Consider the following 15,315-nt stretch of genomic DNA (forward strand, 5'->3'; position numbering starts at 1 on the left):
ACTGGAGCATTCCTTTCTTCCAGGCCCTTCCACTGGAGCATTCCTTTGTTCCAGACCCTTCCACTGGAGCATTCCTTTCTTCCAGGCCCTTCCACTGGAGCATTCCTTTGTTCCAGACCCTTCCACTGGAGCATTCCTTTGTTCCAGACCCTTCCACTGGGGCATTCCTTTGTTCCAGGCCCTCCCACTGGGGCATTCCTTTGTTCCAGGCCCTTCCACTGGGGCATTCCTTTTTTCCAGGCCCTTCCACTGGGACATTCCTTTGTTCCAGGCCCTTCCACTGGGGCTCCGCTCCTCCCGCCACTCCCAGCATGGCGCCCTTCAGCCCCCGGGCCCGCCCTGGGCGAGGCGGAAGTGCCGCACCCAGCATGGCCGCGCCCGGGGCCGCGCCACGCCCAAGATGGCGGCGCGGGGGCGGAGCCCTCCTCCCGGCCGTGTGCCGCGCCGTCCGTGGCCGCCGGGGGCGGGCGGCGCCGGCCGTGACGCGGCCGCCGCGGCGGAGCGGCGGGGCCGGCGGGCGGAGCTGCACCGCACCCACCGGAGGCACCGGCGCTCCCGCAGGTGCCACTCCCAACATGGCGGCGGCGCTGCCCCGGCTCTCCCTGCCGCTCCCGCGAGAGGAGGGGGTGAGTCCTCGCGAGAGCTCGGCGCGGCGGAGCGGCCGCCATGGAGCCGAGCGGCGGCCCCGGGCCGGGCCCGGTCCCGGTCCCGGGGAACAACAAGGGCCGCGGCGGGGCGGCCGCGCCCGGGAGGGGCCGCGACTTGGCCCGGCCGCCGCGCAAGGACTCCGAGGTCAGCGCCACCGCCGGGAGTGGGGCGGCCTTCCCAGGCGGGGCGGGCCGCGCCGGGCCTCGGCCAGGGCCTGCCCGTGGGTGCCGGTGCCCGGGGGCGGCGCCGGTGCCCGGTGGTGCCGGTGCCCGGTGGTGCCGGTGCTTGTGGATCCCTGGGGGTGCCAGTGTCCGGCTCTTCCAGCCCTGCTTGGAACCGGGCTCCGGTGCCCCAGTGCTGCTCCCAGGGCCGCCCCTCGGTACCGGCTCCCTGGCGCAGTGCCCCGGGCTGTGGAGCTGAGAGGCCCCTCCCTGCCCGGAGCTGCCCGGTGTGGGTCGGTGCCGATTTCCCCTTCATCCATCCCTCCCTTCCCCAGCTCCGGGCCGCCAGGGTGGCTCGGTCCGCTCCCCAACGGGAGTGACAGGGCTGGCCCGGGGGTCTCGCTGCCCACCCGGGGGTTTTCTCGGGGTTACCGGTCGGCAGCAGCCGGGGGGTGCTGCCGGGTCCCGCTGCCGTGCTCGGAGCAGCGATGGATCCAGCAAGAGGTGACCGACCCCCCCAGGGACACCCGGCGGTGCTGGGGTCACCCCGAGCCTTGGGCTCGCAGGGTTGTGTGGAGCTGAGGTATCCCGGGGCTTTTCCAGAGCGTGTCATTCCTGGGATGGCCCCGGAGCCGTTCTCTCCCAAGGCTTCCTCAGAAAAGTCCCTGGAATGCCGGGGAGGGGTGTGAGGGGGGATCTTGGAGAACCTGAGGTGCTGGGGGGCTCCCAGCAGAGCAGAGCCAGCACAAAGGGGTTGGAGCTGCCCCTCTCTGAGCCTGGAATTCAGGGTTGTTCTGATGTGGGTCTGTCCCGCTGTCAGGAGTGGGAGCCCCCAAATTTAGGAGTTCTGCTTGTGGATTCATTCAAGGGTAGGTGCCCCAAAATTTGTGTGGGTTTGGTTCTGGGTGTGCCCCTTCTTCATGAATATGTGCCCCAAAATTTGGGATGGTTCTGCTGTGGTTTGGCTCCTCACTCAGGGCTGGGTGTCCCGAGAAGGTTCTGGTGTGGGTCTGCCCTGTGCTCAGGTGTGTGTGTGTCCCAGAATTCTGCTCAGGGTGTGCCCCTCACTCAGAAGTGGGTGCCCCAAAATTTGGGTGAGTTCTGGTGTGGATCTACCCCTCACTCAGAAGTGGGAGTCCCATAACTCAGGAGAATTCTGCTCTGGGTCTGCCCTTCATTCAGGAATGAGTGCCCCAAAATTTGGGATGGTTCTTGTATGGGTTTGCCCCTCACTCAGGGGTGGGTGAGGATTCTGTTCTGGATCCTCCCAGTGCTCAGGAGTGGGAGCCTCATAATTCTGGAGAGTTCTGGTGTGGATTTGCCCTGTGCTCAGGGTCCTGAAATTTGTGAGAGTCTTGCTGTGCACCTGCCCCACTCAGCGCAGGGTGCCCTGAAATGCTGTGGGTCGGTGGTCTTGGCTTCTGTAAAGGGAGCTGATATTTTGTGCTCTGAAGGTTCTCCTGGCTGTTTTTGCAGCCTCTCCAAAGCTTTTTGGAGTTGTTTCATCCTCACTAATCCCATCTGCTGGGACGGCACAGGGGGATAGCCCAAATTTTCCCAAATTTGTGGGGAAATGGGTGAGCTCTGAGAGCTCCTTGATCCCAGAGAATTCTCTCCCTGTGTCCTGCCGTGTTTGTGGTGCTCTGGGGGCTCCCCCCGTGCTTTGGGGGTGCTGCAGTGGCTCCATGCGGCACAGCCCATGGAGACGCAGGAGGTGGGCTGGAGTTGCCTCGGTAACGTGTGTGCTGCTGCAGGAATGTTTTTGGTCCCTAAACCAGTAAGACCAGCCCTGGATTTGCAGGAGGATGAGGTGAATTGTGAGTGGTTTCAGGGAATTTTGGTTTTCCTGGAATATGCTGTAATGGAACTGATTTTTCCCCCGTGTTTTCAGGGCTATTCGGAGTTGCCAGACCTGGAGTTTGAATATGCAGACACGGATAAATGGACAGCAGAGCTGTCAGGTAAGGAATTGTTCTGTGGTAGATCAATTAATCAACCGGGATTTCCTCTCCTGGTAGGATTAAAGGAACTCTGTCAACTCCAGTATCGCTTTAATATTATATTTAAATGCTGTATTGATGTTAAAAGGATATGTGTGGTTCATATTTTTGGCCTTGCATTGGGTGGGGTTTTATTGCATTTTGATATTTTGGCTAAAACTGCAGTTCCCAGCCGAGTTGCAGCTTGGTGCAGGATCTCGGAGCTTATCCTCTTTTGGCAGAGCTGTACAGCTACACAGAGGGGCCAGAGTTCCTGCTCAACCGAAAATGCTTCGAGGAGGACTTCAGGATCCACGGTAAGAGCCTTTTTCTGGATTCCTCTGCCCCTGGGGAGGGACAGGGACTTCTCTTCCTGGAGAAGAGCCTGGTGTCAGAGCTCACTGGGGTGTGCAGCTGCTCCCGAGGGACAGCTGTGGTCTCTGCTCCCTGTGACAGGGACAGCACCCAGGGAATGGCTGGGGCTGTGCCAGGGCAGCTCAGGCTGGAGATCAGGAAAGGTTCTTCCCCAGAGGTGCTGGCACTGCCCAGGCTGCCCAGGGAATGGGCACGGCCCCGAGGCTGCCAGAGCTGCAGGAGCGCTGGCACAGCGCTCTCAGTGAGATTTTGGGGTGCCGGTGGGGCCGTGCCCAAAGCCCCGCTGTGGTTCGCAGTGCGGGACAAGAAGTGGCCGGAGCTGGAGCGGACGCAGCACCGCACGCACGCCATGCGCCTGCTGGACGGGCTGGAGGTCACCGCGCGCGAGCGGCGGCTGCGCGTGGCCCGCGCCATCCTCTACGTGGCACAAGGTGAGAGCGGGCACTGCCCACGCCTCCCCCTGAGATGGGATATATCGTCACATACTTCATGTGTGTGTGGTACAGGGCAGCTGGGCCGTTAGATACACAGTGGTGTGTGTTGTACTGGGTACGTTAGCTGGTTTATATAGAGTGCGTATTTTAATATTCATATAGAGCTCCTTTGTCTTCATGAAGTTCATATATAAATAGATTTAATAGATCTAATATATAAATAGATCTAAGATATATGAAATTTATATATATATATATAGATATAAGATATATATGAGATATATATAAGATATATATGAGATATATATAAGATATATATGAGATATATATGTGATATATAGATACAAGACATATACAAGATATATATATAAGATATAAGATATGTCTATAAGATAGATCAGATATAAGATAGGTATAAAAGATCTATTTTAGATACATAAAATAGATCTTTTATATCTATTTTATATACATAAAAGATATCTTTTATATATATGGTATTTATCTTTATATATCATCTTTATATATATGTACCTTTTATATATATAATATATATAAGATCTAGATAAGGTTTATAAATGTACCTTTTATATATATAATATATATAAGATCTAGATAAGGTTTATATATATAAGATATATGTTTTTATATCTCTTTATATATCCTTATATATCTTATATATATAAAAGATACATAAAAAAGATATTTATATATCTTATATATATTAAAGATATATAAAAAAGATATTTATATATCTTATATATATTTAATACATTATATATAGTATATGTATTATATAATATACATAGGTAATATAGAGTTTTGTATTACATATAGTATAATGTATATACATTCTACTATAGTAGGTATATACACTATATATAGTATATATAGTATATATATACACTATATATATACACTATTATATATATACTGCAGTATAATGTAATATAATAATGTATATTGTATTATAATGCGTATTGTGGATTATATAGTATTATGTGCTACATATAGAATACATAATTATATGTATATACTATATATGAGGCATAGCACAATATAATCTCATATATAATATATACAAAATTATATGTAATATACATATACACTAGATGTAATTTTATGTATGTACTGTATGAGGCATAGCACAATATAATGCAATATATACATAAAATATATTATTATGTATACTGTATGTAACATTCCTATGTATATACTGTATGTGAGACAGTGCAATATAATCTCATATGTATAGTATATGCATAAAAATATTTAATTATATGTATACTAAATGTAATACATAACACAATATAATCTACAATACATACTATATATAATATACTGTATATTGTATATTATATATTACATGTTATGTCTTACATGTAATACATTATGTATTTAATATATTTACACATTATATATTAAATGCTGTTTGTATTTAATATATAGTATAATATATATTATAATATATATAATATATTATATATTATATATAGTTTATGTTATTCATATTATATATTATGCATTATACACAATAAGTTATATATATTGTATGTAATATATCAATTTATAATCTAATGAATATATAGTATTAATATGATACAATAATTACTAATTATTCTAATATATATAATATTTTGAGGAATTTTCATTCCTTGTGGATTGCATTCCACCTGGGATGTCTGGAAGGAAGCTGAATCTCATGGGACCAGAGAGTTTAGAGCAGTTTGGCCCAAACTGTGGCTGATTTCCCCATGTTTGCCCGTTCTGCAGACCTGGATCGTTACCCAGGGAGGGCAGCTCGTGCTCTGCACCTGCTGTCCCTCGGGGGGAGGCTGTGCAGGGTGCGGGGGGCCCTGGGGCTGGGGGGGCCCTGGGGCTGGGGGGCCTGGGGCTGGGGCCCTGGGGCTGGGGGGCCTGGGGCTGGGGGCCCTGGGGCTGGGGGGCCTGGGGCTGGGGCCCTGGGGCTGGGGGGCCTGGGGCTGGGGGCCCTGGGGCTGGGGCCCTGGGGCTGGGGGGCCTGGGGCTGGGGCCCTGGGGCTGGGGCCCTGGGGCTGGGGCCCTGGGGCTGGGGGCCCTGGGGCTGGGATCAGCAGGGTCTCCCCGCAGGCACCTTCGGGGAGTGCAGCTCCGAGGCCGAGGTGCAGGCCTGGATGAGGTACAACATCTTCCTCCTGCTGGAAGTGGGAACGTTCAACGCCTTGGTGGAGCTGCTGAACATGGAGATTGAGTGAGTACTGCCGGAAAACGCTTCAGGAGCGGCTCTGGGATTCAGCAGGGTGACTCCCGTTGTTCTGGGTGGATGTGTAATGTGGGATTATCCCTGCTCTCTCCTGAAATTCCCCACGAATCAAAGTGCCTGGCAGCAAACAGGCAGCCCTGCTCCTCCTCACGTGGCTGTGCTGGGAACGGGGAGCTCATGGCAGCAGTGTCTGTCTCAGGGTTTGGAGCTGGCACTTGCAGTGCCATGACAGAGTCTGAATTCCCCCAAATTCTCTCTGGGCTGTTCTCCCTCCGCAGCAACAGCGCAGCCTGTTCCAGTGCCGTGAGGAAACCGGCCATTTCCCTGGCTGACAGCACCGACCTCAGGTATGGACTGGGAATGGGGGGCAGCATTTTCTGGGAGCTTTGGGAGGCTGAGACAGGCCCTGGAAGGGGTATCAGAGCTGTCCCAGCTCTGAGAGTTTCTGCAGGTATGCGTCATGCTCAGCCTGCCCAGCAGGAATGGGACAGACTGGGGATATGAAAGCAGTAAAATTTGGGAAAGCAGATTTTTTTCCTGTGTGGACTTGTAGAGACTTTTCCCTCCAATGCCTGCGTGCTGGTGTGGAGCAGGTACATGAATTGTGGATGTGGTCTGGGTTGCTTCAGCTTCTCCCTGAGCCCTGGGTGCTGGCAGTGCTTCCATAACTTACTCCAGTCTCTGGGATTCAGCTGCCCTGGTTGTTGCAGGGTGCTGCTGAACATCATGTACCTGATTGTGGAGACTGTGCGCCAGGAGGCCGAGGGGGACAAGCCTGAGTGGAAGAGCATGAGGCAAACCTTCCGAGCAGAGCTGGGTGAGGAGCAGGAGCCAGGATAGAGCTGCCAGGGCTGGAGGCAGTGACATGGGATTGGGCTCTGGCAGTTGGGTAATAGTGACTGGCAGCACTGGGTTGGTTTCTGCTCAACTTGTGGGGCAGAGGGAGGTGAGCAGAGGAAGCCATCCAGCCTTTTCTGCTGCTGGGTGCTCTCTCCCTGGGAAAAAAACAGAATATTCAAGTTGTTATTTCCTCTTAAACATAGAGGTAACAAATTATGGAGTTTATGAGGCCTTGGAAGGGGAGAGGGAGGTGTCTGTAGTGAGGTGGGCATCTTGGAGCTAATGGGGAGGAAGGTGCAGGAGCTGGTGATACTGGTGATTGGGATGAAGCCAGAGATGAGGAATTCCTGGCTGATGGTGCTGTGTGGTTCCAGGAGCCCCCCTGTACAACAACGAGCCTTTCTCTGTCATGCTCTTCGGGATGGTGACCAAATTCTGCAGCGGCCACGCTCCTCACTTCCCCATGAAGAAGGTGCTGCTTCTGCTCTGGAAGACTGTGCTGGTGAGGAGATGATGTGGGATGTGTGGTTTGATACTTGGCAGAGGAGGGAATTCTGCTCTCAGAGTTGGCTATAATTGCTCCATCCTCTTGTTCTGGTGTTCAGTTTTCCTTTAAACCCAATCCCAGGTTTTCCCCCATAGGGAAGCAGTGGATATTGGTGTTTGGAGCTGGATACTAAGGACAGACACAAAGCAAGGTCCCTGGGTGGGGAAAGGAAAGCTCTGAACAGTTGTGGATGCCTGGGCATCCTCCTGTCCCTCCTGCCTCTCTCAGTGACAGGAGAGGCAGCTCCTATTTGAAACTGGGGAAGGATTTGGACCCCTCGGGACAAGAGAGACTCCAAGAGGCTGGAATGTGTCCAGAGAGGGGAACATCACTGGGGAAGGGTCTGGAGCAGCTGAGGGAGCTGGGGGGGCTGAGCCTAGAGAAAAGGAGGCTCAGAGGGGACTTTTGGCTCTGCACAACTCCTGACAGCAGGGGATGGCCAGGTGGGAGTCAGGCTCTGGTCCCAGGGAACAGGGACAGGGCAAGAGAAAATGACATCAAGCTGTACCAGGGGTGGTTTAGGTTGGATATTGGGAAGTTTTTTCCACAGAAAGAATGGTCAGGCATTGGCACAGGCTGCCCAGGACAATGTTGGAGTCACCATCCCCAGGTGGATTTAAAGGACACACAGATGTGGCACCTGGTGACGGGGACTCCTGGTGGCCCTGGCAGTGCTGTGGGAGCAGTTGGACTCGATGATCTCAGAGGGCTTTTGGAACCTGAACGATTCTGTGATGCTGCAGAGTGGGTTTGGGAGGGGCAGCTGTCGGTGCCCCTGGAGCGCCCCTGTGCCATGCTCAGCGTGCTGTGGTGTCCCCTGCAGTGCACCCTGGGAGGGTTTGAGGAGCTGCAGAGCATGAAGGCAGAGAAGAGGGAGATGCTGGGCCTGCCACCGCTGCCCGAGGACAGCATCCAGGTGATCCGCAGCATGCGGGCGGCCTCCCCGCCCGCCTCCGCCTCCGACCTCATCGAGCAGCAGCAGAAGCGCGGCCGGAGGGAGCACAAGGTGGGGACAGGGACATTAGGGAGGGCACTGCCAGGCTCTGGGCTTGTTTTTGGGATGTTCCCTTCCCGCTCTCCCTGCTCCAGGCCCTCATTAAGCAGGATAACCTCGATGCCTTCAACGAGCGGGATCCCTACAAAGCTGATGACTCCCGCGAGGAGGAAGAGGAAAATGATGATGACAACAGCCTGGAGGGAGAGACCTTCCCCCTGGAACGGGATGAAGTGATGCCTCCCCCTACCCAGCACCCCCCCAGCGACCGCATCACCTGCCCCAAAGGACTGCCCTGGGCCCCCAAGGTCCGGTGAGTCCGGGGTCACACTGTTGGGCAAACTGGAGCAGGGTCAGGGAAATGGAGGCTGTTGGATGTTGGGAATCTCAGCAGGGATGTAGGGAAGGTGTTTGGGATGGGGGTCACTTTGATGGCTGTTTTCTTGTGGGGTTGGCTGGATACCCTTTACCTGACCACAAGACTTTTCCCTGTGCCTGGCTGGACATCTTCCAGCTGCTCCAGAAGGTGTGACCCTTCCCTTCTCCCGTTGCTGCAGGGAGAAGGACATTGAGATGTTCCTGGAATCCAGCCGCAGCAAATTCATTGGCTACACGCTGGGCAGGTGGGTTCAGAGCCAGCCCAGTGCTGCCATTATGGGGGGCCTGTGGGACAGGCCAATTTGGGGGCTGCTTTTGTCTCCACGTGGCAGCAGGGAAGGCCTTGGCTGGCTGGTCTGTGGCTTCATCCCTGGGTGGTCTCTGCCCCACTCCTGGGTGCTCAGCCCCGCTCCCAGCCTGGCTCTTTCCCTCCTCCAGTGACACCAACACCGTGGTGGGCTTGCCCAGGCCCATCCATGAGAGCATCCGCACCCTGAAGCTGGTGAGTTAAGGAATTCCTCCAGCCCCTGCTGCTGCGTGGGTGCCCCTTGCCCCTCCCCCTGCTCCCATCACAGCTCAGGGTGGATTTTCCTATTTTCCACTTCCTCCACCTAGTGATGGGAGAGCAGCTTTAAGCTTTCATCTCATCCTGGACTCACAGATTGTCTGAGCCCCTTCCTTAAGGAGCTCCATCCCTTCTTTAGGGGGCTCCATCCCTTCCTTAGGGGGCTCCATCCCTTCTTTAGGGAGCTCCATCCCTTCCCTAGGGGGCTCCATCACTTCCTTAAGGAGCTCCATCCCTTCCTTAGGGGGCTCCATCCCTTCCTCAGGGGGCTCCATCTGTTCCTCAAGGGACTCCGTGCCTTCCTCAGGGGACTCCATCCCTTCCTTAAGGGACTCCATCACTTCCTTTAAGGAGCTCCATCCCTTCCTTAAGGGGCTCCATCCCTTCCTCAAGGCACTCCATCCCTTCCTCAGGGGGCTCCATCCCTTCCTTAAGGAGCTCCATCCCTTCCTCAAGGCACTCCATCCCTTCCTCAGGGGACTCCATCCCTTTCTTAGGAGGCTCCATCCCTTCCTTAGGGGCCTCCATCCCTTCCCTAGGGGGCTCCATCCCTTTTTTAGGGGGTTTTATCCCTCTCTTCATGTCTTCATCCCTTTCCTACTGGCCTTGTCCCAGACCTGAGCCCAGCAGCTCCCACCCTGCACATCCACCCAGGTCATCCCTGGGCCAGGGGTCTGGGAGGGATGGAGCAGGGTGCTGGGAGCAGGCTGGGGCTGGGGGCAGTGCTGGGGACCCTGGTGACCCCAGCCTGTCCCCTGCAGCACAAGTACACGTCCATTGCCGAGGTGCAGGTGCACATGGAAGAGGAGTACCTGCGCTCCCCGCTCTCCGGAGTGAGTGTGGGAATGGGAAGGGGTGGGATGGAGATCCTGGGCTGGGAGTTGGGGCCACTTGGTCCTGCCAGGTTTTTTGGCAGGGCTGAGGGGTTTGTTTTGCTTGGGAGGGATTTCTCTGGGGCAGAGGGGGTTGGGCAGGAGTTGGGGATATCCTGCCCTTGGGTTCATACTCCATGGTGCTGGTGGCAGCTCCTGGGATGAGGTTTTCTGGTCTCTCCTGGCACCAGGGGGAAGAGGAGGTGGAGCAAGTCCCTGCAGAGATCCTGTACCAGGGCCTGCTGCCCAGCCTGCCCCAGTACATGGTGAGCTGGGGAGCACTGGGATCCCCTGGATGAGTCTCTTTCCAGTGATGCATCCCAAGTTTTCACCCCCTGCCCTGTTCCTCCCTCCTGCAGTGGGGAAAGGGCCTCTTGCCAGTGCCCTGCAGCTCCCATTCCCCTCTGTCTCTCCCTTCTTCCCAGATTGCTCTGCTGAAGATCCTCTTGGCTGCAGCCCCCACCTCCAAAGCCAAGACAGACTCCATCAACATCCTGGCGGACGTCCTGCCCGAGGAGATGCCGTGAGTGGCTGTGGAGCAGAGAAGCTGGCTGGGGTGGGAAGGGAAGAGGGATGGGAGGGAGCTGGGGGAGTGACCTGCTGTGGGCTGGGGCTCCTTGTGGGACATGAGTCTGCTCTGCCCTGGATTGCACCCTGCAGGAACTGGTGGCCCTGGCAGTGCAGCAGGAGCAGTTGGGCTCGGTGATCTCAGAGGGCTTTTGCACCTGAATGATTCTGTGATCCTGCAAAATGGATTTGGGAAGGGCAGGTGTAGATGACTCTCATGCTCAGCACCATGCTCAGCATGCTGTGGTGTCCCTTGCTGTGCACCCTGGGAGAGTTTGAGGAATCACAGAATCATGGAATGTTTTGGGTGGGAAGGGACCTTAAAGCTCATCCAGTTCCACCCCCTGCCATGGGCAGGGACACCTTCCACTAGACCAGGATGGCCTTGGACACTTGTTCAGCTTCCCTGGACAACCTGTGTCACCCTGAGAGGGAAGAATTCCTCTGATACTGTCGCTGTGTGTCCCCAGGACCACCGTGCTGCAGAGCATGAAGCTGGGCGTCGATGTCAATCGGCACAAGGAGATCATCGTCAAGGCCATCTCTGCTGTGCTGCTGCTCCTGCTCAAGCACTTCAAGCTCAACCACATCTACCAGGTGAGGTGGGCTGGGGTCCAGCCGTGCCCACGGGTCTCTGGGCATGGCAGGACCCCCAGTGGGTCCCTGTTGACCCACGTTTCTCCTCCCCAGTTTGAGTACATGGCCCAGCACCTGGTCTTTGCCAACTGCATCCCACTCATCCTCAAGTTCTTCAACCAGAACATCATGTCCTACATCACTGCCAAGAACAGGTGAGGAGAAGGCTGCCCACCTGCATTCCTGGGGGATGTGGGGAGGGGTCCCTGTTTCTTTGGCCTCTCTGCAATCCCTCCCTGGCAGTGGCTCAGGCTCAGGCAGAGCTGGAAAGTTCCCACCACAGCCCATCTGCAGTGCATGGGAAGTGGGGGCTGCATTGCCCCCAGGCCAGGTGGGATCTGGGGGAACAGCACGAGCACCCCTCTCCTTCCTGCAGCATCTCCGTGCTGGACTACCCCTACTGTGTTGTGCATGAGCTGCCGGAGCTGACGGCAGAGAGCCTGGTGAGTCCTGCTGGGACAGCCCTGGCACCTGGGGTGCTGCCCGGGGGAATTTGGGATGCAGGGAGGCAGCAGGGCTCCAGCACCCAGCCCTTGCACCCTCAGCTCTCCTGTGCTTGGCCCCTGGTGCCACTGGGGTTTTGGGGATGGGGATGGGGATGGCAGGTCTGCTGGGGTGGAGCATGTTCAGAGAAAGGAACGGAGCTGGGGAAGGTTCTGGAGCACCAGGAGTGGCTGAGGGACCTGGGGGGACTCAGCCTGGAGAAAAGGAGGCTCAGGGGGAACCTTCTGGCTCTCCACAAGTCCCTGACAGGAGGGTGGAGCTGGGGGTTCAGATTCTGGTCTCAGGGAACAAGGGACAGGACAAGAGCAAATTGTGCTGTTCCCCAAGCTGTGCCAGGGGAAGTTCAGATTGGATATTGGAGAGAAATTCTTTGTGAAAAGGATGGTCAGGCACTGGTACAGGCTGGCCAGGGCAGTGTTGGAGTCACCATCTCTGGAAGTGTTCAAAAAATGTGTGGGTGTGGAGGTGGCACTTGGGTACAGGGATTACTGGTGGCCTTGAAGTGCTGGGGGAGCAGTTGGACTTGATGATCTCGGAGAGCTTTCCCAATCTTAACAGTTCCATGGCTGGATGATTCCACGCCCACACGCTGTGCTGTCCCCTTTGGACGTGGCTCCTGAGATCATCCCAGCCTCTCCCCATCCCCACTCCAATCCCTGGCCTGACCCTGCATGTCCTTCCCACAGGAAGCTGGAGACAACAACCAGTTCTGCTGGCGGAACCTCTTCTCCTGCATCAACCTCCTGCGCATCCTGAACAAGCTGACCAAGTGGAAGCATTCCCGCACCATGGTGAGGGCTGCCAGTGTCCTGGAGCTCAGCACGCCCAGGCAGCTGCACTGGGGATAGCCTGGGACAGCCCAGGGCTTGAGCAGGGAGGGGAGGAGGGGTTGGCCCAGGAATCCATCCCAGCTGGGGTCTGGAATGTTCTGGCAGATGCTGGTGGTGTTCAAGTCGGCGCCGATCCTGAAGCGGGCTCTGAAGGTGAAGCAGGCCATGATGCAGCTCTACGTGCTGAAGCTGCTCAAGGTGCAGACCAAGTACCTGGGCCGGCAGTGGAGGAAGAGCAACATGAAAACCATGTCAGCCATTTACCAGAAAGTGCGGCACCGCCTCAACGACGACTGGGCCTACGGCAACGGTACATCCTGGCATCCCTGGCATCCCTGGCATCCCTGGCATCCCTGGCATCCCTGGCATTCCCAGCCCTCCTGCTCCAGGGTCTGTGCCCCGAGCTCCAGCTCCCCTTTTGCTGCCTGGGGTTTGGGCAGGTGTGCTGGGTTGACCTTGGTGGACCTTGGCTGGTTGAGCTTGACCAGGTGCCCACCGAGCTGCTCTATCCTTTCCCAGCTGGACAGGGCAGAGAAAATCAGGTGGGGAATGACTTGTAGGTTGAAATAAGGTAGGTTAGCAGAGCAAGAGCAGAAGAAAAAAAGAGGTTTGTTCTCTACTTCCCATCAGCAAGTGATGTTTAACCACTTTGGGGAAGCCAGGCTGCAGCACATGGAGTGGCTGGTCTGGAAGGCACATGTTTTAAAGTACAAATGCCCCATCATTCCTCTTCCTTTTCTTAGCTTTTATATCTGATCTGACATCACAGAATCTGGAATATTCCCTTGGCTAATTTGGCTCAGCTGGCCCGTGTCCCCTCCCAGGATCTTGTCCACTTGCATGCACTTGGTGGGGTGGCAACGCTGGGAGACAGTGCTGGTGCTGTGCCAGCTCTGCCCAGCAGAGCCAGGATACTGGTGGGTTCCCAAAACCTTCCCAGCTCCCACTGCAGAGTCACTGGCAGGACTCCCATGGAAAAACAAATTCCATCTGAGCCAGACACAACCCAGCAGGTCTGGGGTGTGGGAGGGATTTTGGGGGGTGACATTGCAGGGATCAGGGCTCTGCCAGGGGTGTCAAGTCTTGGCTGAAATCCCTTTTTGGCCTAAATTGGGCTGGAACAGCAGGTTTGGTGCCTCCCCGAGGGGGTCCAGGTGCCCCACTGGGGTGTCCCCTGCCCACCATCAGGATGTGGGAGCTGGGACAGGCTGGCAGTGCAGTTTTGGGGGTTTTGTTTTGGCCCGGGAATGTCCTTTGGGGTGTACCAGCAAAGGGAGCCCCCATTTCTGGCTTCATTTTGGTTGTTTCCCTGTGGTGGGGATGCTGGAAGTGGTGGTGGAGCTGTTGGTGGCTCTGCACTCTGTTGGAAGTACCCACAAAGACCTTTCCCAAGTGGGAGGGGGCTGGGTGTGTATGGGTTGTTGGGAAGAGACAGAACCAAATTACATTCCTGGGATATAGGAAGGAATATATGCCAAAGGATATTCCATCATGCTCAGAATATAAAGTGGGGAGAAAAAGGAGGAATTGGGGGATGTTCTCCTGAAGGTGCTGAGCACCTGTCTGCTTGTGGGAAGTAGGGAATTAATTCCTTGTTTTTCTTTCCTTGTGCTGCACAGCTTTTGCTTTCTTTATTAAGCAGTCTTTATCCTAACCCACCAGTTTTCCAGCTTTTTACCCTCCTGACTCTTCCCTGCTCCGCTGGTGGGGGAGTGAGCGAGCGGCTGCATGGGGCTCGGTCTGGCTGGGGTTAAACCAGCACCCCGAGGGCTTTGGGCTGGCTGAGGGGTGCCCAGCTCTGCTCTGACCAGTCTCATCCCCGTTGCCAGACCTGGACGCCCGTCCCTGGGATTTCCAGGCCGAGGAGTGTGCCCTGCGTGCCAGCATCGAGCGCTTCAACTCGCGGCGCTACGACCGCGCCCACGGCAACCCCGACTTCGTGCCGGTGGATAACTGCCTGCAGAGCGTGCTGGGCCAGCGCGTGGACCTGCCCGAGGAGTTCCAGCTCAACTACGACCTGTGGCTGGAGAGGGAGGTCTTCTCCCGGCCCATCTCCTGGGAGGAGCTGCTGCAGTGATGGACACAGGGAGGCAGGATGGGCTGCGGGGAGAGCTCGGGGCTGGCTGCTGGCAGGGCAGGGCAGCGAGGTCTGGGGGGTCTGGGGGTGGCTGCGCTGGTGTGGTGGGCTTGGGAAGAGGATGGAGCTGGGGGATCCTTGCTGAGACCATGTCCTGCCCCTCTGCCTCCTTCCAGGCTCATCCCAAAGCTGAGGGTGCCCTGGGGGTTTCCTGTTGGGTGGGAGATCTCTGCCCACCCCTGTGATGCTTTCAGAGGCACCACCCTTCTCGTGCCCCCCAGGCAAGAAGGGGGAGCAGGTGGCAGTGTGGGAGTGGGGTCCTTGGGTGGGACACCAGGCTGGTCCTGCCCAGCCCCTCTGGGGGGTTAGGGGGCCTGTGGGGGCTTGAGGGGCTGGGGTGGCCTCCCCTCACCCCACAAGGGGTGCAGGAGCTGTACATATATTATATATATTTGGTGATACCTCTGCCCTGAGCGTGGCTGGGTTCATGTCCCTGTGCCTCCTGCCTGGAGTTGGGCTGGGATGAGAGTTCCTCATCCTTGTCCCCACTCATCCCTCAAACCCCAGGGGGTATATGGCCCCTCACCAGCAGGTTTAGTCTTTCCTTGCACCCAGGTTTGTGGGTTGGGGGGAGCAGGTTCTTGCAGGTATTTCCCTGTCCCATTCACT

At 55.4% G+C, this 15,315-nt stretch overlaps 1 protein-coding gene across 3 annotated transcripts; it reads left to right on the plus strand.

Annotated features, from left to right (window-relative positions):
* Positions 1-296: 296 nt before the first annotated feature.
* On the plus strand, positions 297-15,112 carry STRIP1 (striatin interacting protein 1). Of its 3 annotated transcripts, none has more exons than XM_030255779.4 (21): positions 297-626; positions 2,701-2,770; positions 3,031-3,105; positions 3,460-3,594; positions 5,704-5,824; positions 6,115-6,183; positions 6,547-6,653; positions 7,051-7,178; positions 8,047-8,229; positions 8,313-8,530; positions 8,775-8,840; positions 9,034-9,097; positions 9,922-9,993; positions 10,224-10,298; positions 10,458-10,555; positions 11,070-11,196; positions 11,290-11,390; positions 11,612-11,678; positions 12,426-12,530; positions 12,675-12,879; positions 14,399-15,112. In XM_030255779.4, exons 1-21 carry the CDS (start codon positions 312-314, stop codon positions 14,644-14,646), a joined length of 2,649 nt encoding a protein of 882 aa, XP_030111639.4. In that variant the 5' UTR covers positions 297-311; the 3' UTR covers positions 14,647-15,112. The 3 variants fall into 3 exon arrangements, with proteins under 3 accessions (XP_030111639.4, XP_030111637.4, XP_030111638.4); XM_030255777.4 differs by lacking the exon at positions 297-626 and adding an exon at positions 635-792; XM_030255778.4 differs by lacking the exon at positions 297-626 and adding an exon at positions 2,481-2,619.
* The last annotated feature ends 203 nt before the right edge of the window (positions 15,113-15,315 follow it).

The sequence above is a fragment of the Taeniopygia guttata genome, chromosome 26 (genome assembly GCF_048771995.1).
Source record: "Taeniopygia guttata chromosome 26, bTaeGut7.mat, whole genome shotgun sequence".
Classification (NCBI taxonomy): domain Eukaryota; kingdom Metazoa; phylum Chordata; class Aves; order Passeriformes; family Estrildidae; genus Taeniopygia; species Taeniopygia guttata.